Raw genomic sequence first — 26417 nt, 5'->3', positions numbered from 1 at the left:
GCAAAATAGTGTATTGGGATTGATCAATATACTTTGGCATTTAATACTTTTATAAGTTCATGTGAGTGCTAGTATCACATGAGAACTGTTCTAAGCTCATAGTGTGTTGCTGAGAGAGGAAACATACAATTCTGGATTTGAGCATCCTCTTCCTCAGTAGTTCTCTTTCTATAGAGACTTTGTTTGGATATAGGTTTAGTTAATCCATGAGAGAGGTTTTACTGGGGAAAATGTTGGCCCAGAATAGGTAGGCAGGTAAAAATCACTTGACAACATTTGAAACAGGGAAAAAATCATCCCATAGAAGTGAAAATCCCTTGGCTTGCCTCTTTCCATTGTCAGGAAGGACTAGGAAAGCTTTAATGCCTGAGCCCAAATTCAACTTTAAAAAAGTGCACAAGTGATTTAGTCATAGGCGCTGACTCTGTGGGTGCTCTGGCGCTCAGGCACCCAGGGGAAAAAATATTGGTTACTCAGGAGTCAGACCTTGAGTGTGGAATGTGATGAGTTCTGTGCTGCTAACAAGTCTGTCCTTGGGGCAGGGAGTTTGTTTATAAACAGAGGTAGGGTGATTAAGATAACAAAAGGCGTGTCATTAAATTAAGGATCTTTAGATGATCCTGAAAGCATTCCCAGGCACTCCAGGTAAAAGGGGGAGAGGGGGTAGGAATAAATGGTCCATCTTCAGAATGGAGAGAAGTAAATAGAGGTGTCCCCTGAGGGTCTTGTTATGGTCTGGGATCAATGCTGTTCAACATATTCATAAATAATCTGCAAAAAGGGGTAAACAGTGAGATGGCAAAGTTTGCAGATGATACAAAATTATTCAAATAGTTAAATCCAAAACAGATTGCAAAGAGTTACAAAGGGATCTCACAAAACTGGGTGACTTGGCAACAAAATGGCAGATGAAATTCAGTGTTAAATGCAAAGTAATGCACATGGCAAAATATAATCCCAACAATACATACAAAATGAAGTACCTAAAGTAGCTGTTTCCGATCAACAAAGAGATCTTGGAGTCATTTGCAGTACTCTGGAAGCACTATGTACTGCAAATTCATAAGAATCCTTCTTACTGTGCCTCTATCATCTTGAACTGTAGAATGCTCATTCTCCTGCTTCAGAAAATTTAAAAATTATCTTCAGTCATCAATGGGACAGATGCAACTGAATAATGTAGCTGTCCTTAACGTGCATCAAAACAATACCAGGGAACTAGATGTGAATAAGATTGCTGACAGTTTCATCCAGAAAGCTACAGTGAGACATAATGTCTTTAAACTGGGACATTAGAGAAGACAGCTTGTAGGTGATTGCAATGATCTTAATATATTGTAATTCATGATAATGTAATTATGTAGTTCGTAACAACTGAATCATTATTAAAATAGTAAAGATATCAATGATAGACCCATTCAATAACTAGAATATGAAAGAAGTGTATATGCTGAAAATAACCTTCCCTAAAACTGGCAGAGTGCCCCCTGCTCTCCAAACACACACTCCCCTCTTCAAAAGCACCCACTGGTAAAAATAAAAGTCAGTGCCTATGGATTTAGTTGTGAAATCTATTGACAAAATAAAATGGTTTGTTTGTACATTTTCTCCTAAGAGGCTAAAGCAGATATATTCTATGCAATAGGAATTTACAGTAAATCAGAAGCAGTGATCTAATTCAGATTTTGAGTTTGGAAAGAGAAAATATGATTTAATCCAGAGCCCTCTATGAGGAAGTACAGTAATGGGAAATGGACAAGAATGGTACATCTCAACTACAGTAGAACCGATTCAGAATTGGAATGGTTTGATCTTGGCACTTATTTGAATGTCTGTTTGAGAATTTCAGCTCACATAAATCATACAATTCACGTGTGTGACACCTTGAGACTCTCACCCATATTATTTGATTTTATACATGGCTGCAAGTGCAGAATGTATCAAATGTTCCTCTTTGTTTTTTTCTCCTTTTACTTTCTAATATTGTATACAGAATTGCTATTACAAAGTTTATTTTTCCAGCAACATCTTTCCATATTATTTCATTTATAATTAAAATGCTACAAAACTTACTCTAAGAAAAGAGTCAACTCTGTTTCTGAAGAGAATAAATATTCAAGAGTGATTGCCATTTGAGCTTTAGCAAGTAGCATCTTTACCCAGCAGTGGATTGCTAAAAGGATAACAAATATTTGCAGGGAACACACATTGCAAATGTCATATGTCCTTAGAAATGACAGTATTACATAACTTCACTGCTTTTAATGATGGTGACTGGAGATATAGTACTGGGCATACCTTGCAAAAGGGTAAGGTAAATTAGATCTAAACAAGTTGGGTTAAATTGTGAAGGAAAATTTGTATGATAACATGTTTACATTCCTCTTACCTCCATTAAAAAAAATTCTGAAAGTGTAAAATCTTAACTAATATTTCCTGTTAAAGATTGTCACTATAAGCCAGTACAGTTGACTAACTTGCTTATGACATAACGGAAGAAATAGAAGAGGAATATGTATAGGTGCAAATGAGTAAAGAAGTTTAAAAGCTTGTTTCTTTTATTTTTTCTTTAAAATCTGACAGTGTGAAGTTGAATAGTAGAAGATTTATTAATAATCCATTTATTCTTCTATTGTAAATAGAACTCTTTCAGCTTTATTTAATATGGATGTTCAGTTTTTATATATATATATATACACACACACACACACACACACACACACACACACACATATATATACAAAAATACTTCCTTAGTGTAATGATTCCTGTCTACATTCCAAGGACAAACAATACAATTCAATAATACATTCCAAGGACAAACAATACATAGTCAACAATTTTCTTCACTTTGCACATCTTTTATGCATGCTGGAAAAACAGTTTTTATCACTGTGAAGAATGCATGTATACAGAAATTTTGTTCACAGCACTTGGGCTTAACTCTCAAGATTAAAGTTGGAAAATATATTTAGATGTTTGCTTTTGTGTTTTGGTTGGCTCAGGCAGGCTGGGGGCCAGGGCTGGCTGGCCAGCCTGCATCCCGCAGGGATTTAGGGCGGCTGGTGCTGGGGCTTGCTGCTTGGTGCACCAGGGCTGGGGGCACTGCATCCGCGTCGCCTGGCACACTACGGATGGGCCGCAGGGCGCACCGGAACTGGGGGCGCTGCAGCCTCCTGGAGCATTGCGGCTGGGGTATTGCTACCCGGCGCACCAGAGCTGGCCACACCACCCAGCTGCTCGGCGCACCAGGGCTTGGCCCCCAGAGCACCGGGACTGGGGCCTCACCCCCCAGTCACCCAGGTGGATGCTATTAAACTTCAGAAAGGGGTATTTAAATAAAGGAGAGGAAGTTAGGCAAAAAGCCCCTGATGTCAAAACTGAAGAAATAAGCCCTTATGCTCTGCATGGACACTACCCAAGCAAATGGTAATGGCCACAGAAATCATGTATGTCCCCCTTCAAAAAATGAATCAGGAAGTTAAGGAAAACAAATATTGTTAAATAGCAAGATAGAAGAAGTTATTTGAGCTAAACAGATATTCTAAAGGAAAACAGAAATCCATCTGTCATGAAGTCAACAGAAAGGAATACAAAGAATGGCAGGTAAAATGGCTATTAGGAAGGCTAAGATGAAATGTAAAATGCAAACATCGAAAGACATAAAGACCAAGAAATATCAGAGTAGCAAGCCATGTGAAAAAGGGTGTTTCTGCTAGACAACCGAAAAGCTAAAATGGCAACAAAGGGGGGGAAGGGCAGAAGAGGAGGGGCGGGGCCTTGGACACAAGGGGAGGGGCCAGTCTCCCCCAATGGCCGGGACACCTGCCACCTATGACTGGATGAGGTTCACCACCGGCTGTGATAGGCATGTGTAGGACCCATGGATCTTGAAAGGTGTGATATGGGTTTATTGATCATCATAGCAGTGCAGATATGTCTATAGGCTTTTCATCTGTTGCTCTGGCAAGGTCTGGTGCCACTTTGAGTTAATGTGTTTTGGTTTGTGGGAAGCTTGCTTCTGATGGTGAACTTGGAGAGGTTGTGGGGTGGTAGGTGACAACTGGAGGTGTGCCATCACAGGAAATTTTATTTCTGTATTGAAGCAGGTTCTTTTAGGGTACTTGGGTGGCCCATTTCATGATGCGATCTACTTCTTTGGTGGAGTGTCCTGGTTTGCTGAAAGCAGTTTTAAGTGTGTTAAGGTGTATATATCCTGGACTTTTTCCTGAAAGCATATTCTATGGTATCTGAATGCCTTGCTGTAGATAACATATTTCTGAGTGTGTTTGGGGTGGTTCCTGGATCTGTGAGGGTAGGTGATCCATGGGTTTCTTGTATAGAATCATCTGTAGGGTTCCATTGTTGAAGCTAATCATGTTGTCAAGGAAGTTGATGTTAGTGTGGGAGTGTTCTAGAGAGAGTTTAATGGATGGGTGTTGCTGACGAAGTTGTGGTGGAAATCTATATGGCAGTTTAGGTTGTCTATCCAGAGGATGAAAATATCACTGATATATCTCAGGTATATCATTGGTTTTATGGTTCATTTGTCTGGAATTTTTTCTTTATGGTGGCCCATGAAGAGCTTGGCACATTAGGGAGCCATCCTAGTACTTATAGCTGTTTCCCTGGTTTGGGCAAAGTATTTGTTTTTGAATGTAAAATTGTTATGGGTGAGGATGAAATGGATGAGTTTGGGGATATTTTTAATACATTGTAATTTCAGCATGTGCCTCTTTTTTTGAGATAGATTCAAATATCCAAATGTTTGCCCTGAAAATTGAAAAGCTTATTCTCAGTACTCTGTACTTTGTCACATTCACAAAAATATAAAGGAATGACCAAGATGTTCCTATGTCTGTACTGGGAACACTTATAATTTCATTGCTGGAAGCCTTGTCCTGCCTCTCCACACTCCCTCTGTAATGTTTATTGCTCCCCACTCATCATACAGTGTCTAAAATAAGGCCCTAGGACTGCAGTCAAATCCATATAGGGAATCTCTTTGCACCCAGGTGGAGTCCCACTGACTTCAATGAGAAGTTACACTGGCTTAAAAGTCTGCCTACACAGACCATGCTGCAGGATTACAACCATAGATTATAAACACTTCAAGGATGGGATGAGGTCTCTCTCTCTGTTTCTGATGACTCTTCCAGATGGTTTACAGGATTAGTGGACTAATATAACACTAAATAAAATGTTCCATCACTCATTGACTTCATCCCCCATTACTCCCCTTCTTTCCCACATCTAGGTAACTCTCCCCAGTGTTTGCTCTTAGGGCATAGAAGACTGAGTTGTTTTTTCTTACTATTATCATGACAATATCCATTTAAATTACAGAATTGGAATATTCAATTTCAAAACTGGTTTCCTTTAAACTATCCAGCAGGTGGCTGCTAGAGTTGCTCTGCAGGCTAATTTTGTAGCTCCTGTAATCAAAGGACTGTGGTTTAATTTTTAGATTTACATAGATACTTTCCTGCCTTTTATGTTACAGCTCTGAAGGCATTCCATGTGCTTTCCAAACGTTACTGCAGTTAAATAGCATTACCATTGTTCCATGAATAGAACAGCTGTCTCATGAATAATTATTATTGAGTTGTAGGAAACTCAAATATGCACAAACGATTAAAGAGACATTAGACCTACAGAAATTTTATTACTTATTATTGAACACTTTACTGTATTCACTAAACTGTGCAAACCTAAGAATGGGAAAAAAATAATTTGTTTATAGATTGGCCACAGATCTCTTCTGCATTGGTTTCTGCATTGAAAATATATCTTTTGCCCATTTTTGGCTGCCTAGTTAAATTTTATACAATCACATACAAAAAAACCCCAACAACTTTGTGGTGAAGTTAACGTTAAAGGCAAATGCACTCAAACCATTGAAATGTTACCTTTCAAGAATATTAGAATTTTTGAAAAAGTGAACAAAAATAAACTCCTCAAAAATGCAGGTTGCATTTCCTATATTTCAAACTCCTAAGACAAGGCACCGAAACTCCAAATTGTTTCATCTGTTCCCCCAAACCATAGCAATGTCCTGAAAGTCCCCTTCTCAGCTCATAAGTTCCATTTTATCAGTCACAAAATCTAGAATGCCTTATTTTTAACTAAGTAGTGATCATGATGCTTTAAAGCCTTTTTTACTCAATATGCACACTGTTTGAAGCTGCTGACTAGACAGCCAAATGAAGGCAATCATTAATCATTCTTCGTTAAGGGCCTGATAGTGTGAGGTGCAGTGAGAGGGCCAGCTCTAACTTTTTTGCCACCCCAGGCAAAAAAGAAGAGCGCCGCCCCACCGTACCCGCCCCCCGCGAGCGCCGCCGAAATCCCCGCCCCCCCAGCACCACGCCACCCGAAGCCCCGCCCCCTCCAAGCACCGCACCGCGCCAGCCCCTGCCCCCAAGGCCCCGCCCCCCCCCCGAGCACCACGCTGCCCGAAGCCCCCGCCCCCCCTCCGAGCGCTGCGCTGCTGAATCCAAAAAAAAAGCGAGCGCCGCCCTGCCCCAAGGTGCCGCCCCAAGCACATGCTTGGTCGGCTGGTGCCTGGAGCCGGCCCTGGCAGTGAGGTATGTTTTCTCATGGCCACCAGTTCTTGGTGTCATTTGAGAATGAACAACAGTTTAGAGGTATGTTTTGAAGTCTGTCTCTGCAAGGGAAAGGGCTTGAAACCCGAGCTTTTCAATAGATCCCCAGCAATCACACTGGTCTACAATTTTTGAGAAGTCGTCTGCTTCAGAGATAAAATGTGCTATTTATTATATATTTTGATGTGCTGAATTCAAATATGACAATTAAAACAACTGATTGGCTACTGCTTCTAAGATATTTCAGTTTTTACATTTTATGTCTATGTATATTGTGTAGATAGTAGAGTTTTAATCATAAATTGTAAACCTAGGTCTTTTCATGTGTTTATGGTTGCGTTACATGATAATATTTCACCTGTCCTGTTTATGTAACACTTTAAAACTCAGCAAAAGGGTTATATAAATAAAATGTATTATGAAACAAAAGGCAAAAAACTATTATGTACATAGTTTAGTCCTATTCAGTGTCTACTCAACGCTTCTTGGCTTGTCTCTTGTATTCATTAAATGGAGCATCTCTTGTCACTGTCCAGCAATAGTCTGCAAGCATTGATGGGCTCCATTTGCCCTGATAGCGTTTCTCCATTGTTGCAATGTCCTGGTGAAATCACTCGCCGTGCTCGTCGCTCACTGCTCCGCAGTTCGGTGGGAAAATCTCTAGATGAGAGTGCAAAAAATGTACCTTTAGTGACATGTTGCAACCAAGGTTTTTGTATGCCTTGAGGAGGTTTTCCACCAACTGCCTTGTTGTTTCCGAGAAAATTTATTGCCACTAACTGGAAGGCTTTCCAGGCTTTTCCTTGCCACGCAGTGCATGGTCAAATGCATCATCTCGAAGAAGTTCACCAATCTGAGGACGAACAAAGACACCTTCCTTTATCTTAGCTTCACTTAACCTTGGAAATTTTCCACGGAGGTACTTGAAAGCTGCTTGTGTTTTGTCAATGGCCTTGACAAAATTCTTCATCAGACCCAGCTTGATGTGTAAGAGTGGTAACAAAATCTTCCTTGATTCAACAAGTGGTGGATGCTGCACACTTTTCCTCCCAGGCTCCAATGACTGTCGGAGTGGCCAATCTTTCTTGATGTAGTGGGAATCTCTTGCACGACTATCCCATTTGCAGAGAAAACAGCAGTACTTTGTGTATCCAGTCTGCAGACCAAGCAAGAGAGCAACAACCTTCAAATCGCCACAAAGCTGCCACTGATGTTAGTCATAGTTTATGCACCTCAAAAGTTGTTTCATGTTGTTATAGGTTTCCTTCGTATGGACTGCATGACCAACTGGAATTGATGGCAAAACATTGCCATTATGCAGTAAAACAGCTTTAAGTCTCGTCTTCGATGAATCAATGAACAGTCTCCACTCATCTGGATCGTGAACGATGTTGAGAGCTGCCATCACACCATCGATGTTGTTGCAGGCTACAAGATCACCTTCCACGAAGAAGAATGGGACAAGATCCTTTTGACGGTCACGGAACATGGAAACCCTAACATCACCTGCCAGGAGATTCCACTGCTGTAGTCTGGAGCCCAACAGCTCTGCCTTACTCTTGGGTAGTTCCAAATCCCTGACAAGGTCATTCAGTTCACCTTGTGTTATGAGGTGTGGTTCAGAGGAGGAGGATGGGAGAAAATGTGGGTCATGTGACATTGATGGTTCAGGACCAGAAGTTTCATCCTCTTCCTCTTCCTCATCTGACTCAAGTGAGAATGATTCTGGTGCATCAGAAACTGGCAGTCCTTCTCCGGGGGTTGCTGGGTGTATAGCTGATGGAATGTTTGGATAATGCACAGTCCACTTTTTCTTCTTTGACACACCTTTCCCAACTGGAGGCACCATGCAGAAGTAACAATTGCTGGTATGATCTGTTGGCTCTCTCCAAATCATTGGCACTGCAAAAGGCATAGATTTTCTTTTCCTGTTCAACCACTGGCGAAGATTTGTTGCACAAGTGTATATGTGTGGGGCCCACCTCTTGTCCTGATCTCCAATTTTGCAGCCAAAATAAAGGTGATAGGCTTTCTTAACCATAGTGGTTATACTGCGCTTTTGTGATGCAGAAGTCACTTCATTACAAACATAGCAGAAGTTATCTGCACTGTTCACACAAGTACAAGGCATCTCTGCTCACTTTGGCTAAACAGAAATGTGTCCCTTTGCAAAATCAGACACTGACAAATAAGAGAGCACGACACTGTATGATTTCTAGAGCTGATATAGGGCAATTTGTTCAGCAGAGTGATGTAAGCTTCGTTATGATTGCATCATCCATGACTTCTAGGAATAACATGATGCAATTCATATCGTGTATGATGCAATACCAGCTTCAGATTGCATCATTCATTGTTTTACCTAAAATGCAAGTACTGTCCAAACCCAGTCATAGATTTATTCATAGATCCAGTCAAAGATGTATTTTAGTCATTTCTGGTTTAAATTGAGATCCCTTCCCTTTATAACTCACTTATCCTCCACCATACTGACTCAATAGCATATCTTGAAAACTAGAGCCAATCAACAATTTTAAGCATAATTTTCGTTCTCAGTGACCCAGAATTAGTAAAGTTTGACTACATTTATTTCAGAAGCATTTTGGCTGTAGAGCAGTGTCATCTGATGTTCTATATCCAAAGGTGTATAGCTTTTGAAAGTTAGAATTTAGTCAACTACATTATGGTGCTATGCAAAGGGAGTGCAATTAGCTGTTTTATTTCTTTCCTGCATTCTGTTTGTTTGTTCGTTTGTTTGTATTAGAGGATGTTTTCCTATAAAATAACAGAGGTAAAATTTTTGAAAGTGCATAGGTTACTTAGACGCCTACGTCACATTGAATTTCAATGAAACTTAGGCTAATAAATGTCTAAATCACTTTTGAAAGTGGGAATTTGGTGCTTGTAAAATATTTGCCCTAGATGACTTTTTGAACCTTATTGGGCACCTCTTTTTATAGGGTGTCATAATTCAAGATCTCATCTTCCAATTAAACTCAATTGTGGTAGGAAAATAAATTATCTTTGAACCCTGATCCATTCTGAGGACAATACATTTTCTGTTTGTGGTGCCACAATAGGACTTAGAATGGAAACTCAATTGCTTCCTGTTATCAATTCATAATACAATAGTGTAGAATGTCAACTAGCTGGGAAAGGGCTCTTAAAGCTTTTAACAACAGGACTGAATTTGTGACCATAACAACTATGCACCCCACAGTCAAAAGATATGGTGTAAAATGAATCCCTTCTTAGACTAATGAAAGAAACTTCTGTATTTTCTCCATTCATCTGTATCAGGGCCGGCTCCAGGCACCAGCCCACCAAGCTTGTGCTTGGGGCGGCACCTGGAGTGGGGTGGCGCAGTGCTCTGGCTCCGGCCGCCGGGGAGAGCAGAGCCGCAGTGGGCTCGCCGACCTCCCCCGGCGCTCTGGCCGCCGGGGAGAGCGGAGCCGCAGCAGGCTCTCCGCCCTCCCCCCAGTGCTCTGGCCGCCGGGGAGAGCGGAGCCCCGGCCGGGCTCTCCGCCCTCCCCCCGGTGCTCTGGCCGCCGGGGAGAGCGGAGCCCCGGCCGGGCTCTCCGCCCTCCCCCCGGCGCTCTGGCCGCCGGGGAGAGCGGAGCCCCGGCCGGGCTCTCCGCCCTCCCCCCGGCGCTCTGGCCACCAGGGAGAGTGGAGCCCCAGCCGGGCTCTCCACCCTCCCCCCAGCGCTCTGGCCACCGGGGAGAGCGGCCCACGGCCGGGCTCTCCACCCTCCCCTGCTGCGCTCAGAGCCGGCCCTGATCTGTACAAAACTGTGGTTTACCATTAAGAGAAAGGCAAGTCTAATTCTTAAACACAGGTCTGGTAATGTGGAAATCCTCAATTCTAATCCCTGTTCTGACATGGACTTTTTGTTTTTCGGTAGCCTTCTGAAAGTCACTTAGCCTTTTTGTTTTAGGTCGGTTTAGAAAGTTGCATTGATTTAAACTTCATTCATTTAAGCTGATTTAATTAGACTTGTTCCAATACTCTTGCGGACACTCAGATCAGTTTAAGGCTGGATTATGTTGCTTTAGTTTAAATGTGGACCCAAATATCCCAGTATCATCTACTCTTAAATTGAAATAAGGGGCTTGCATCAGTTTAACTAATCTGGTTTAAATTTTTACCTGAAGTTCAACCAGTGCAACTGCTTTGTATAGACAAGCCCTTTGTTTCACTATATGTAAAGTGAGAACAATACATACTTATTGACCATTCCCACTTAATTGCTAAAAAAATTATAATCTACAATCAAATATTTCCTTTGCTGAATTTCTTATTAAGGGCCTGATCCTGCCAACCCAAGAGAACTACTCACTGGGACTACTTATGTGAATAAAGTAAATTTGTGTCTATGTGGACCTAAAACTGAAAATGTTCCCAGCGAAGACAAACAGTAGGCTCTGATTAGTATTTGGAGGGTAATTATTTTTTCTTGGCAGACATATTCATAATAGTCTTTTATGCTGTCTAGTTAGTGATTTATTGTACATGACTTCCACCAGTCACCAGTGATTCTGAGACTAATGATGACACCTCCCAAAGGAATAAAGGTCCAAAGCCAAAGAATGTTTTCTATGTTATCTTTAAGACACTTTATCATTTCAGGTCAGGAACTCTGCATAATATGTTGTCTACTCTGAGCTGTGTACGGAACTCACACATGCCATTTCCTACTAGGTTCCCTATCTGCTGCTGCTGCATTTTTGTAGAATGCTTGTAAATATCATTGCAAACTGGAGATTCCACTTACAATTCCTAGTAAGTCATACTGTGGAGTTGCTAGTCAGGTTTATATCACTCTGCTCCTTGAACTGCCTCTAAGAGTTGTGCTATATAACACATTGTCAACCATTGTAAATTGAAAGATTTTCTTGATGCCATTATAATGGCATTTCATAAATGGATCGATTCGTTACTCCAGATCTGTCAACTTACAATACCTATAACATCATGTCTATCAACTTTTAACTATCTGAAAAATAAAGTTGTTGTCTCTCTAGTCCACATAAGATTTTAGAATCTCTGTCATTATCCCCCAATCTTTAAAATTCTCATTCAAAAGGTTTCTTGAAGGATTTAAATTCTCTACCATTAAGTCACATGCCTTGGCTTTGACCTTGAGTTTTTCTTCCCCTCATCAATCAACAAACCTTAGGGCTGCTTCTCTTGTTTGCCCAGCCAAATTTAATGTTATGAAATCTTTGAAAATGAACTCCTATATTTATTTTCATTAAATATTTCTTCCTGCACTTCTGCAGACCTTTGAGAAAAGTGTTTGATTCTTCCTCTGTATTGTATATTTAGGTTAACAGGATTACAATTTGTATTTTTTCAGTCAGTCTTAAGGACTTATTTCTTCATATAATCATCCTGTGGAACTCATTTTCAGGAAATGTTGTGGAGGCCAAAACTATAACTAGGTTTAAAAAGAATTATATAAGTTCATGGAGGATAGGTCCATCAATGTCTATTGACCAAGAGGAGCAGAGATGCAACCCCAGGTGTCCCTAAACCTCCAACTTCCATTAGATAGGACTAGATAACAGGGGATGGATCACTTAATAATTTCCCTGTTCTGTTCATTCCCTCTGAGGCATCTGGCAGTGGCCATTGTTGGAAGACAGGAAACTAGGTTAGATGGACCATGGGTTTGACCCTGTATGGTCATTTTTATGTTCTTATGATTACAGTCTTCCTGGACATTGAAAAAACATATGAAATGCTATAGTGGGAAGGCCTCCTTTATAAACCAGCCAAAATTGGAATAAAAGGGAGAATGTTTTGGTGGATAAGGGACTTTTTATGTGACAAAATTATACAAGTGAAAGGGGGAAAAGCTTTATCGAAAACCTAGAAGATTAAAAATCAAACGCAAGGAAGTTATTACAAGCCCTACTTTGTTTTCCATTATGATAAATGACCTCACGGAAAGTGTGTAGATGGGAGTACGTATTTCCTTTTTCACAGATGACTGTGTTATATGGACTAAGCATAAAAGACTTAAAATAGTTGTGGAAAAGATAAATGAGACACTCCAGAGAATTTCCAAATGGGGAAATGATTGGGGATTGAAATTTTCACTTGCAAAAACTAAGGAAATGCTTTTTAACGGGAAGAAAATTAGGGAAGAATGGAACTTACTTTTTTTATGGTGAAAAAATTTAGATAGTTAAAAAGTTTATGTTCCTAGGAGTAGTGTTTGATAAATTAAATTGTATGATATTACCTATGTGACTTTTCCAAAAGTGTAAAAGTAGGATGAACTTTAATAGTGTAGCTGGAAGCAAATGGGATGCAGATAAGAAGGTACTGATTATAATGGTATAGAGCATTGATAAGACCAGTTTTATGGATGCCAAGATTGTGGTTCAGCCTCAAAAACAATTCTTAGAAACTTGGAACTGCTCCAGGCCTCAGCTCTGCAATTCGCATGTGGTGCAATGATAACACCAGTGTGTGTGTTGCAAATAACCACTGGAGAAGCACCTATAAATCTAAGGGTGAAACTATTAGATCTAACCTTTTGGGGAAAGGTAAATGAAAATCGTGAAAATAGAAGTACACAACCAATTTATGAGGACTGCTGGGAGCTGAGTAGACAAAATGATTTAGGTTGCCACAGACTTTCTCATACTATCAGGGTCAAAAAATATGCAAAGGAGATACATAAAAAAGAAAAACTGAGAGAACTAAAAATTATTAGTCATGGGAAATCAAATTACAGTTGGATAATTATTCTCCCATTTGTGGATTTGGAATGGCATGAAAGAACTGAGGGAAAGAATAAAAACACATTATGACCAATGACATTTCTGAATTTATTTATGAAAAATAGGTCCAGATGAATCAAAATATGACAGCAGAGGTAGAGTAGCAACAGCCTTCTGTGTTCCTAGTCTTTGAATCCAGAAATTTCAAAGGCTATCAAATTGTGACCATTCCAATGGCTGAACTAATGGGATATTGGTGGCACTAACCTGGGTAAGAGATGTGCAGCCAGCTGCAGCTGTAATTTTATCTGCTTCCCTGTCAGTTATAGTGGCAATGAGAACAGAGACTCCAGGAAGCAGAAATGACATAAGTGAAATAATGTTCCTAACTATGGAAATAATGCAAGCAGGTATCTGTGTAACAATAGCATGGATTCCAGCGCATATTGGAATACCTGGAAATGAGGTGGCTAACAAAGCATCAAAACAAGCTCTAAAAAATGAGGAGGTGGATATTAACATTCCCTTAAGTTTAGAAGAATTTAAAAGTGTGGTCAAAAAGGCACTTGTGAAGAAATCGCAAGAACTGTGGGCAAAGGAAACAAAAGGTCAAAGGTTTTATGTGTATGCTCAGAATTGAAGATAATAGAATACTCCACTGTCACCACAGAAAAAGTGAAGTCATTTTATAGTGTGAACACGTCACTGTGCCCTAAATGATAAGTTAAACATATTAAAAAGATGTAAAGATGGGCCATGTAATGTGTGCAAAACCAAAAGCACAGTTGATCATTTCTGTGGCATTGTGGGCAATATTTTATGGAAAGAAAGTTGAGTTGGTTTGGAATCAAAGATTTTTCCCTAGAGGTACTAGTGAGAATGTCAGGAAAATGGAATAGTGGAAAAACAGCCTTTCTGCATTTCCTTAAGGATACTAGACTGAGTGAAAGGATTTAAAAAAACAAAACCAATTCCCTTCCCTTTCCCTCACCCCCCCCCCCCCCCAAAAAAAAAACCCCACTGAAGCTTGGATACAAATGAACGAAGAAAGTGGCAGTCATAGCCTGTAAGATGGGTCTGCTGCACCAAAAAACAAAGACAAAGATTTGTGATCCTGCTTTGTTTTTTGTTTAACTGATGGCATGTGGGACACAGCAGCAAAACTGTAGTGTAGTGTAGTGACAGCAAAGTCATATAGCAACTCTGAACAAAGTAAATATATAAATGTGTGTGTGTGTGTATTTACTTTGTTGTATAGTGAATATGTATCGCCACACTGTGCATGTGGATGGATAGATAGCTATGGATGATACAGTCATTGCTTCTCTCAACAAGACTTTTTTTGCTGTGAAATGCAATGCCAACGTTTTTTCTCCCCCATTCTGAGAGGTAGAGCAAGTTGGTAGACAACAGTAACCATCAATATGCGCATTAACAGTCAAATTGCAGATTACACTTTAAGGGACTGATTCTGATCTCATTTTACCCCAGTGTTATACCAATGTAACTTTATTGACTCAGAGGAGTTACTCTGATTTACACCAGCATAAGCAAGAAGTATCACACTTGATTTCAAATAGGTGGCCAACCATAGCATTAGAACCCTCTGAGTATGATAAAACTTCTCTCTGTAACAAAGTGTAACAGGTGAGAGAAGAGTTGGACATGCAGGATGGGTGACACATGGCTTGATAAAGAATGCATGGCACTTCTTTCCTATTCCAAACCTCTTTCTCCTTCTCCTCCTTTTGGGTGTTAATTACCAGTGCTATTGTAAACATGCAGATACAGTCCTCTCTCAACTCTCAATTTTTGTAAGAGTGTTTAATATATTATGCAAATGCTTGTGCTATGCATGGTTGATTAGTTTCTTAATTGAATTTTAATTTTAAGAACTTTTCGAAGTCAGTTTCTAGGTGCCCATCTTGTATGGTATTCTAGATAAATATTTAATGAGAAAGTTAAAATAGAATCAAATTTAGGGTATTAGGGCCTAATCAAATGCCCATTGAAGTTGTTGGAAAGACTACAGTTGACTTCCATAAGCATTGGCTCGTGTCCTCAAGATTTTGGTAGGACATTTCTCTAGAGCCACTACTGAGCTACATTGCAGCTGGTAAAGATACATTTTGCCTCCTTACACTTTCTTTGACCTCAAGTGGAATTTTTTGTTGTTTGTTTTTGTGCTTGTAGTACTTTATACGTTACATTATATTGCAGTGCATTTATAGCAAAAATGGGCCCAGCTAAAACTCCGGCGCTTTAAACTATTTCTATTCTAGTATAATGGGCTCCCAATTTCCCTTTATCAAACCCCTCTTAACATACGTCTTTTCACAAAGTCCACAGATGCTATAGTGGTCATTCCTGAAAACATTCCGTTGATTAGATTGCAAGCTCTTTGAGGTAAGGACTATGTCTACCTCAGTTTATACATCACTTAGCACAGTATAGCCCTAGTCCTGATCAGGGACCTGGGTGCTACTGCAATATTAAGGGGAGGGAAGGGAAACAAAATCAGAGATTTTGGATACAACAATTTAATTTCCCCCTAGTAGTTCAAATCAAATATGTCTGGTCCACAGTGAGTAAAGCATGCCCTTGCAAACTCACCTGCACCTTCCTTTGATACCTGCAGTTAGAATAATCTGGAAGGGGTGGGGGAAGAGTGGAATCAGAATGTGGGAAAACCCCACTGCCATCTGTGAAATAACCTGCTTGCTGCAAGATTTCTAAATCAGTTTATATCTGAATGCAAGGGAAGGCCGACTGACAATAAGTAAAGCCACAATTTAGTCACAGAGGTGACGGCAGGCATGGATTCCATGGCTTTACTGGACCTCTGTGACTTCTAGGGCTTCAGGAGGAGGAGGCGGGACTGTGCGCCCCTCCCCTGCTGGGACTGGCTGGAACCAGGACCCTGCAGCCCCTAGCCCCATGGCTTCTTCTGGGGGCTGCAGCTGGGGCTGTGCACCCTTGCCCAGCAGTTGCACCCGGGTCCGTGTGCCTCCTTGCGGCTTCCCACGGCCGTGTGTTCCACCCCGTCGCTGCAGTTGGGACTTTGTGGGGGCTGCAGTCGGGGCCACACACCTCTCTTCTGTAGATGGGCCTGCTCTGGAGTGGGGGCTGTGTGCCCCCTGTGGCTGCGCTCCCCACAACGGCTGCTGCACCATGCTGGGGGGCTCGGCCTATCAGTCCCTCCCCCCATGGGACTCCATTCCTCCCCCCCCCCCCCCACCTAGCCCTGCTCCCTACCCACCTCCCCCCCCCCCCCCCTTTACTATTTTTAGTAAAGTAATGGACACGTCATGGGCTCCGTGAATTTTTGTTTATTGCCTGTGACCTCTTCGTGACTTTTACTAAAAATAACCGTGATAAAATCTTAGCCCTAATGATAAGCTGTGCCTGAGGCAAGGACTGCAACGTGGGAGTAGAATTGATTTGTCTGATGACAACAGAATCTTCTAGTAATAACCTCTTCAGATTCCACTAAAACAGAAACTCTTATTCCATTGAGCAACATAGTTTAGCTTTCCTTTTTTGTCCCCTAAATGTGTCCTATAACCTTTCTGTGAAATTATGCTTATGAGCTGAGAAGTTAACATATTATAAAACAGTTATTTATAACAGGCTTATGTAGAGTTATGAGGGAAAGGATAACATCCTTCGATCAGAGGAAACAAGTGTACTCTCAATGTATAAGACCCTTAAACATCAAGAGTGCAGTGTGCTGAATGTGCTCTGTGGGATAACCGCTCTAAATTAATGCTTATACTCCCAAAACTAATTGCAAATGATCAGTGATCACTGCTTTTACACATCTGAGGATTTCCTAGTGTCATCAAGCTAGATTATGCAATCAATCCTTGGATAAACAGCTTTGGTATTTCTCACAGTTACTGTCTTTAATAGTTTATTCCAAATTAATGTCATTCCATTTAAAACAGTTTAAACCGATTACTGCTAATCTGGAACCAGTGATCAACTCACTGTCAAAGAAGAAATTAAATGCCCTTTTTTACCTATCAGTTGGAAAGGCTGGATAGAGGGTTTTTTTCCCACAGCAAGAACAGAATATGGGTCATTTAGGGAAATATTTTAAATGGCAACAATTATATTAAAGAAAAGCTGAATGTGTAAACAAAACGTGGTTAGCTACATAATATGGACTTTGGGTAATTCAGCAGTATTAGTTCAGAATGCATCACATAAAATTGCCTCATGGAGTTGGTGGGGAAATGCTGCATGCAGAGAATTCTATACTCTGGTAACAGAGGAATGATGCACTCTGCACTTTTGTCTATAGCAAAGACCAGCACTTTGGCGTCCGGTTGTGGAAAATTCCAACCTGTGACACTGACAAATCTAAGGCCGATGCTGACGAACCCTAGGCTTAAACAACATGCATTGAAAATACTGAGATCATCTTTATTCTTATTTCTGTAGATTAAACTTGGTATTAGTGTGATGTATTTAACTTGAAAAAGATGAAAACCGCACATTTTATTTTAAGTGTATGCTATATTTGGGGACAGATCAATGAACAAAGAAAGCAGCATCTTGAATTCTATTGAGACTCCACCTTCCCTTCCAAAAATAGTATTGAATCAGCATATCTCTTACTCTCTCATACACACACCAGAATTTTCCAGATCACTTTTTAGGAATTAATTGATTATTAAGTAAAAAAATAATGGGGTTAGTGGATGAGTGCAACAAAATCTGAGTTTACGTATATAAGTCACTGCTAAAGACCCAGTTCTGCCGTGCTGACTCCAGTGAATGTAGTTGACCTGTGTGTGTATGTGTGTTACACCTCCCCAAATTTCTCTGAGAGAAAAACAATTTGTTTGCTTATGTTGTGCTGTGCAATGGCCTTTGCTGAGTAACCACTGAATCTTGTTGATTTCATCATTGTTTTTCCTCCCACACACCCTCATTGTGTCATGTCTGAAATTATATTGGAAGCTGTCTGTGGCAGAGATCATTTTTTCTCGTCTGTACTGTGAGGTTCATAGCATGATTTGTTAATAAGAGCAACAGATGGTTAACTGGTTTAAAGCAGTATTAGTTGTATTCCTCTGGCAAAGAAAATAGGAAAAATCCAAAATAAGTCCCATGGCTTCTTTGTCAGCTTTACAATGTCTGGTCTTGTTTAGACATAGCTCCTTTGAGCCTATACAAGGCTAAAGCAGCACTTTGCAAACACCTATACAGTTTTAAAAGCTTGTGAATGAGCTGTAGGTACTTTCTAATCTCAGAGGGAATCCAGAATGATAGATACATGTCATATGTGCAGAATTCATGAATCTAACCCAGTCTAAAGTTGTTTCTGTATCTGTGGCTGTGAAAGATGTTTAGTCATTAGTGCAGATCATATGTAGATAGATTCTTTGTGAATTGTGATGTTTTTGATGTATATTAGGAATATCACAGACAGAAAAATAAGTAGAAAAACACATCATTCACCCATGAGAATCAAAGGTGTTCTTAGGAAGTGAAATAGCTAATAGCTGAAAATGATGTAGCAGTTTGTTAAAATTGCCATAAGCCAGTGTTGATGCATTGTATATTTATTAAATGCTGATGTATTGTAAATGACATTTATCTATTTAAACTTGTTAAAACAAAATGCATGGCTCCTGTAATAACTGTGAGTGAGGACATCTATAGCGTATTATATTGAAACTTCATTGCAGGCAGAACACAGGATAAAAAGGCAGTGTGGGAACCAAATAACTCTTAAAGGTGGACACAGTGTGGGATACCTTTCATTTGTAGAGAGGTTTAATTACACTTCTTCAAATGGAGCCTGAAAGGTCTATATAGTTGAGGTTTTTACCTGCAGAAATGGTGGGTTCACAGGTGGGGAGCAGAACCTCTTTTCAACAGGCAGAATTTTGTCTAAAATTTTAGAAAATAAAATTCCAAATGAAAGTGGTAATACACTAAAAAAAAAAAAAAAACCAAACAAAAAAAACCCCGCAAGCAGCTTTGTGTATTTTCTATACTATCACATTCACAGATGGCAACAACATAAACAATTAGTTAGGGAAAGAGAGAGAAAGAAAGAAAGACCTACATTGCTTCTTTCTGTCTTACTGGACATGAAACCAAAATATTGCGTTTGGGTTCTTGGAAGGTCTGGATGCTCAGCTCTTTCTAAACTCCCTGCACTGGACTTTAAAATAAAATTGACTTTTATCCTTAGCTTAATTAGGTTAACATACAAGTGTGAGAAAAAATATTTGTTTTTAAAATAATCCACTTATTTTCTGTCACTGTGCTAAGTAATATCTGACAGTCTTCCCAATGCTTTATGTAACAGAATATCTCTTTCCTATACACAGAGGGTACATTACCAGGATGTTCCTTCAAAACCAATGATCTATAATGTTCCTGTTACATAGGTCAAATATACTTTGTCCTCCACCTTCTCGCTGGCTGTGTCACTTTTCTCTTTTCTTGCAGAATGATTCCTGGGGAAAGCAGTATTCGTATGCACTCTTCAAAGCCATGAGCCACATGCTTTGTATTGGTTATGGAGCCCGGGCCCCTGTCAGCATGTCCGATCTCTGGATTACCATGTTGAGTATGATTGTGGGGGCTACGTGTTATGCCATGTTTGTTGGTCATGCCACGGCCCTAATTCAGTCTTTGGATTCCTCACGACGACAATATCAAGAGAAGGTAATTACTTTAAAATGAATCTTCCATTTCAAGAATGATTACCAAGTTGTGTTCAATGTGAAATAAGTCACAAATCCATATGCTGTAGCCTAGTAGAGTTGAATACTGCAGTTAACTTTACTGAACATGCAGAAATATAAGAATGGGCCAAATTCATCCCTGGTGCAACTCCGTGGTAGTCAATGCTTATGCAGATCTGTGTGCCCGTGCCCTGGGTGAGAATTTGGATATGAGTGAACAATATTTTCTGATTTTTAATTTATTGTTTAGTGTAATAAGTATTGCATCAGTTCTAGTCCTTGAAGACAATGGGAACTTTTTTCTGACCACTAGTTGAACATGGGAAATTATGTTGTTGCAGTGGCCAGCAGTGGCTTTCTTCAGCTTCTAAAATATTCAGAAGCTGATGCTGTTTTTCCCAGACACCAACACCCTACCAGGATGTTCCATGTCTTAGAGACTTCTATGCTGACAAGATTAATGAGCTTTATCTAGAGATAACTCTGAAAACCCTTCAGAGGGTCAGATCTGCAGTCCTTATTCACATTAAATTAATAATATTTTATTAGTTTACAATAGCATCTACAGTGTGCTGGGTGCTTTCCAAATATTAAGGAAGGTATGCCCCAAGGAGCTCCCAGTCTAAAGATGGAAAGATAGACAGAATTTAGGGGAAAGGAACCAACAGTTTTTTTGTTTGTTTGGTTTGGTTTCAAGTAATACAATTAGATCCACTGTTGGCAGCATGGTAGAAATGGATCTTTAAAAGAGACTTAAATGTGAATGGGGAAGTGGGCCTTTTGGACAAGCGTGAGAAGGTGATAATAGGCATAGGTGTTGTTGTTAATGAAGACACAGAGGTAAATGAGGGAGAAGTGTCAAATGGATAGATGAGGGTGGGAATGCTGGCAGAGCAGAGGGAATGTGAAACATTGCAAGGGAGAGTAAGGAGGTGCACAGTTTATAGTGTTTTGGAGGTAGTGACGAGAAGCTCAAATTTCATGAGATAACACCTTTGGAGCCAAATTGAAGAAGGGAGTGATATGATCAAACTGACTAGCAAAGAGGAGCATTTTGTATGGGTGCTATAGGGTGGCAAGAGAGAAGGATATTGCAGTAGTCCAAGCTGAATATAATGAGGCCCTGAACAAGCAATTTGGCCGAGATTATGGAAAGTAAAGGATGAATCTTGCTAGGGTGACCAGATGTCCCGATTTTATAGGGACAGTCCTGATATTGGGGTCTTTTTTTTATATAGACTCCTATTTGTGTGGGGCAGAGATGATTTCAGGAAACATGCCACTTGGAACAGCTTTCTGTTATAAGTAGTAAAAATACCTGCATTCAGTTGGATTCTACAGAAATATCTATTCAGTATTATTTGATGCAGAGCAGTGGAACAAACATAGGATAAAAGATGCAAAAATCATGTCAACACCAACTTAATCCAGATCTGAAACTAAGCACAACCTCCCTTCTCATCATTCATTTCTAATTTAATCTCACATTCTTCAAAAATGCCCTTAAATTAACCCCATTAGGTGCAATATCTCTCCTCTTTTGGATACCGTAGCACCAACAAGTCCATGATGCTGCATGTAAGACTGATATATCAATATGAAGATACTAATATATAAATCCAAGAAATCTAATAAAGCCACTATGCATATCAGTTTTCACAAAATATCTTGAACTCAAAGTGCAATAACTACAACAAAATCTCATTCAGCATAAAGCCACGTCTGCCACATTTATATTACATAATCCTAATTTGGCTGCAGATTTGATTTACTTTTTCTGAAGTTACTAGTAATGGGAATATAAGACTACTTTTAACATTCAGAAACTTTAGCAATCTTTAGCTGGCAAAATGCAACAGCAAAAACTGGTCGGTGAAACATCCATTTATCCAATTTGCAAGCTAAAGGAACAATCCTTATCAGAGGTATACACAATACTGTAACTGAATATGACCGTGCTTTACTTAATCTTTCATTAGAATCCATTTCAAAATATATGATAAATTAACAGACTAAGCTGATGAACAATACAGAATCAAAAAATATTTCTAAGCTAAAGAAATAGATGGTGCTACCTAGAACCTGATATCAAGCCCAGTTAAGACACTGGAAAGTCTCCTTTTGATTTCGGTGGGCTTTGGATCTAGTCCATTGCAACAGCACTCAAGGAACAAATAGATTAGCCTGACAGATGTTCTTTCCGTAAAGAAGAAATATGCATTTACAATGTTGGATTGCCAGATAGAATATATGAGAATTTTCAGTATGATTTTTTTAATGAACACTTGTCAATTTGCAGAATGTTAAAATTATGTTTCCTATTGCTAGCCAGGTATAAATTTTAGAATATGTTGGTTTTTTCTATTGTAGGTGTAATTCCATTTTGTTAACTTCATATTAAATTGTCAAAATCTGAAAACTTCTGTAGTTTATGGTAAGGAAACATCCATATGTTTATTAAGAGTTATTTAGAAACATGAATTGACCACTTTACAGAGATTAGGAATGTGCAACAGCTTCCATTTGAGAAGACATTAATAAGAGTGGGACTTTTCAGCTTGGAAAAGAGACGATTAAGGGGGGATATGATAGAGGGCTATAAAATCATGACTGGTGTGGAGAAAGTAAATAAAGAAGTTTTATTTACTCCTTCTCATAACACAAGAACTAGGGGTCACTGAATGAAATTAATAGGCAAAACGAACAAAAGGAAGTATTTCTTCACACAACGCACAGTCAACCTGTGGAACTCTTTGCCAGAGGATGTTGTGAAGGCGAAGACTATAACAGGGTTAAAAAAAAGAACTTGATAAGTTCATGGAGGATAGATCCCTCAATGGCTCTTAGCCAGGGTGGGCAGAGATATAAAGCCATGCTCTGACGTGTCCCTAGCCTCTGTTTGCCAGAAGTTAGGAATGGGCAACAGGGGATGGATCACTTGATGATTACCTCTTCTGTTCATTCCCTCTGAAGTATCTGGCATTGGCCACTGTCGGAAGACAGGATATTGACTAGAAGGAGCATTGGTCTGACCCAGTATGGACATTCTTATGTTCTTATTTGCAGAAAAAATCAGTGTAATCATCAGAGACTGTAGGAACATTACAATCTTTGTTGAAATCAAAAATGATTAAGCCGTAATTAAAAGGCGTTCTATAGGTGCCACCATTAATACCTTACAATATCTTAAGATGATGTAAAATAACAAGGTTACAGCTCTCTTTAAGAACTGAAAAAGATTGCAGATGTTCTCAACTGCAGCAAAGAAAGAAAATGGAGATTTTCTCCATCCATTTCTGTGTTCAAGAAATTACTTACATATAGGGTTGAATGAAAATTCAATTTAATACCTTTTTGCCGTTATGTCTAAACTTGAGCTATGTAATGCTATCTGATTTTGACTACAAGAATGTTAATTTAGAAGCCAAACATTGCTTACAAAGACTGTGCTTATCATTTTTTAAATGGATTATTAATGTTTTCATAATATTATTTTAATTAAAACAATACCCTAGGGCCTCTATTTCACACAACTTAAACTACACTACATATACCATTTTAACATATTAACTAGCATTCAGAAATAATTTGATTTATGACATGCAGAAGTCAAGAAAAATATAAGTGAAAAATGATGGATTCTCTTTTCCAGTGTTGGTAGATTCCTTTTTCTTTAACACTGCTATTCACCTGTACAAAATACATTATTTTGAATTTTGGTGCCCATGCCAATAAAGCTCTGGGAACCTTAAAAAAGGAGTACTAAAAACATATTTATCATGAACAGGACAACATGCTCAAATATATTTTAAAATGGGATCAAATACTCAGTATCTCAGTCAGGATTCTTTTGCATGAATCCTCTTAATGGGAACACATTGATGGACAGCCTCCTGATGAAACTGCTGTCCCAATTAAAAGGAGGACATTCAAAACAAAACAGGCTAAAGTACTCAAAATGAAATAAAATAATGGGTTAAATAAAAGTAAATTAGACATTTTATTTACTCTATTTCATCTTTATTACTCCATCGGGCAACTTCTGTATTAAAACACCAGAGTTTTGAATGTTACCCCTACTTAACACCTGGTTAAACACCACTAGTGATCCTTTGACACTGGTGAATATACCATTAAGTGGAATTTTTGCTAAGGCACAGTAATTTTTGTAACTGTTGTAACTATTTTGGTTAGGGGGGTGATTTTTACTGATATAGTTATGCCAGTACAACCACTAGAGTGAACAGTTATCTTGGCATAAAGGTGTTTTGTACTGATATAGCTTATTCCCATTCTTTGTGTATTAATGCTCATTAGCCTGCATGGATTTTATTTCCTGCTTAGCTACGTGGCAGTGAAATATTTGATGCTGAAAACAATTTGTCAAAAATCCCACGAGTGATCACCTAATCATTACAGTAAATTCAGATGTAGTCAATGCTATCTGTTGTCTCATACCTTCAATAACTAATTTAATTATGACTGCTGTGCCAAAAAAATTAAACTCAAACGCACTACTTAACCCTTAAAAAAGAATGGTAATTGTGGAATGTTGACTTCTGCTTCACTAGCTTTGCTTTGTTTTTGGTATGTGAAGATTATTTTTCAATTTCATGTTCTTACTTGGATCGTCATATGATTTACTCGTTAGAAGACGAGACTAGAAATCTTGATTTCTGCATTTTTTGCAGCTTAAGACCAACTCACTATGTCGTCTTTTGTGAGCATCAGTTAATGGTTTGCATGTAAACTTCCTGCATTTAATTAATCTGTGTAAAATGCTCTAAAATCCTTAATACAAAGGTGCAATATGAGTTTAAAGTATTACTTCAAAAGGTGATAGCTGTAACATTTACACACTGTTCTAGAAGGAAAAAATTAATGGCTGGCATTCAAAGGAAGGACCTTTTCAGATATTCTATTTCAAAAGGCATATTGGTATTCTATAAGTCTATATTTCTGATTGATTTGTAGGTTCTTTTATTAGTGAGTATTCTGTAAATATTTTCAGTACACAATTAGGGCCAAATAATCTCCTTGATCCATTGTGGACTCAAAACTCTGACATATCAATTAATATTTAATGACAACTGTGGGACTACAGGCATGGATGTCGTCAACTATATAACTCTTCAACAGTAAAGTCTTGTTTTGAAAAAGGGTACGTGCAGATTTGATCCGTAAATGTGCCATCTATCACAAAAAGTGTGCTATGGCACATTCACGATGAGAAAAAGTTTTGAATATTGTGGGAGGTATGTGAATGTACTGGGCCTTAAAGTCACTCAGGCTTGCTCATTTTTTCATTCTATCAGTTCTGCATACATGATTTCCATTCATTATAACTGTAATGTGTACTAGGTTTTTTTGTTTTGTTTTTGTTGATTTGGGGAGGGGGGCAAGGTGTATATAGCATGTATTTTGACCCTGGGTCTTTTCTGAGAAAGACCAGAATTTGAAATGGGAAAAGGCATTAAATATGTCTGTGGTATATTAGGGAAATAATTATTGTTCTCAAAAATGTTTTAAAATCACAGAGGTTATTCACCTTAATTTTAAAGATCAAAGATATAAGATAATGGGCATTTGCTTCTTTTCAAATGTACATCAATTGTACTTACTGTCTAGAACAGAATTCTTATCGTCTTGTAAAAGGGAATATAAATCAATTTGAATATTCTTATTAGAATATTCACTTGTTTTTTTTTTCCTCTTGTCATAATACTCCATTTTTGTGCTCTAGATTCGCTTTTGTTGTAGCCTGTCTTAGAGGTTTCTGATTATTTTTACCTTGTACCTTTAAACAAATACCAGTTTCTTCAGATAACATGTACTGTGCAGCCAAGTGCTATCCACCCTGCTGTATCCTACCTAAGTGAAACTGTAACAGACTTCACTGCTTCTATAATGACAGATGGGACAGTCCTTGATCTATTGCTCTGTCATGGGTAATTTACCTTTAAAATGATCTTCTGGCTTCCAATATAGATAAGGTTTCTAGCAGTTTTCCATATAAAAATGTGGAGCAAGCTCATTACAATTGCAGTCATGTTCATAATTATATTAAATTAGCTCTGAAAGCTTCAAGTTATACTGGGCTCAGATTTTACAAACAACCTGCTTTCTTTGTTTCTCTCTGTGTGTTATCTCATGCAGTAATGATTTTCCCAAATGAGGAAGGTATATATAACTTCTTGTTTCTAAAAGTATGTCTTAGAATATGGTAGAAATTGCCTTTTAATGGAAGACAAGTATATGATTCAGGCCAGATGGAGATAGCTGCCAGTAATTATCCCAGTTGTACCAGTGGTCCTGATTGTGTCATCTGTGTAGAAGGAAACAAGCCTCAATATTTTTCTAATACTATA

At 38.9% G+C, this 26417-nt stretch overlaps 1 protein-coding gene across 3 annotated transcripts in view; it reads left to right on the top strand.

Annotated features, from left to right (window-relative positions):
• HCN1 (hyperpolarization activated cyclic nucleotide gated potassium channel 1) overlaps positions 1-26417 on the top strand; it is a 299288-nt gene that overhangs the window by 183454 nt on the left and 89417 nt on the right. For all 3 annotated transcript variants that reach the window (XM_008168717.4, XM_024105633.3, XM_024105634.3), the window contains exon 4: positions 19811-20029. In XM_008168717.4, the coding sequence (XP_008166939.3) occupies positions 19811-20029 (219 nt within the window). The remainder of the gene's footprint in view (positions 1-19810; positions 20030-26417) is intronic.

This window comes from Chrysemys picta, chromosome 6 (genome assembly GCF_011386835.1).
Source record: "Chrysemys picta bellii isolate R12L10 chromosome 6, ASM1138683v2, whole genome shotgun sequence".
Lineage (NCBI taxonomy): Eukaryota > Metazoa > Chordata > Testudines > Emydidae > Chrysemys > Chrysemys picta.
This window is presented reverse-complemented; position numbering and strand designations above follow the sequence as displayed.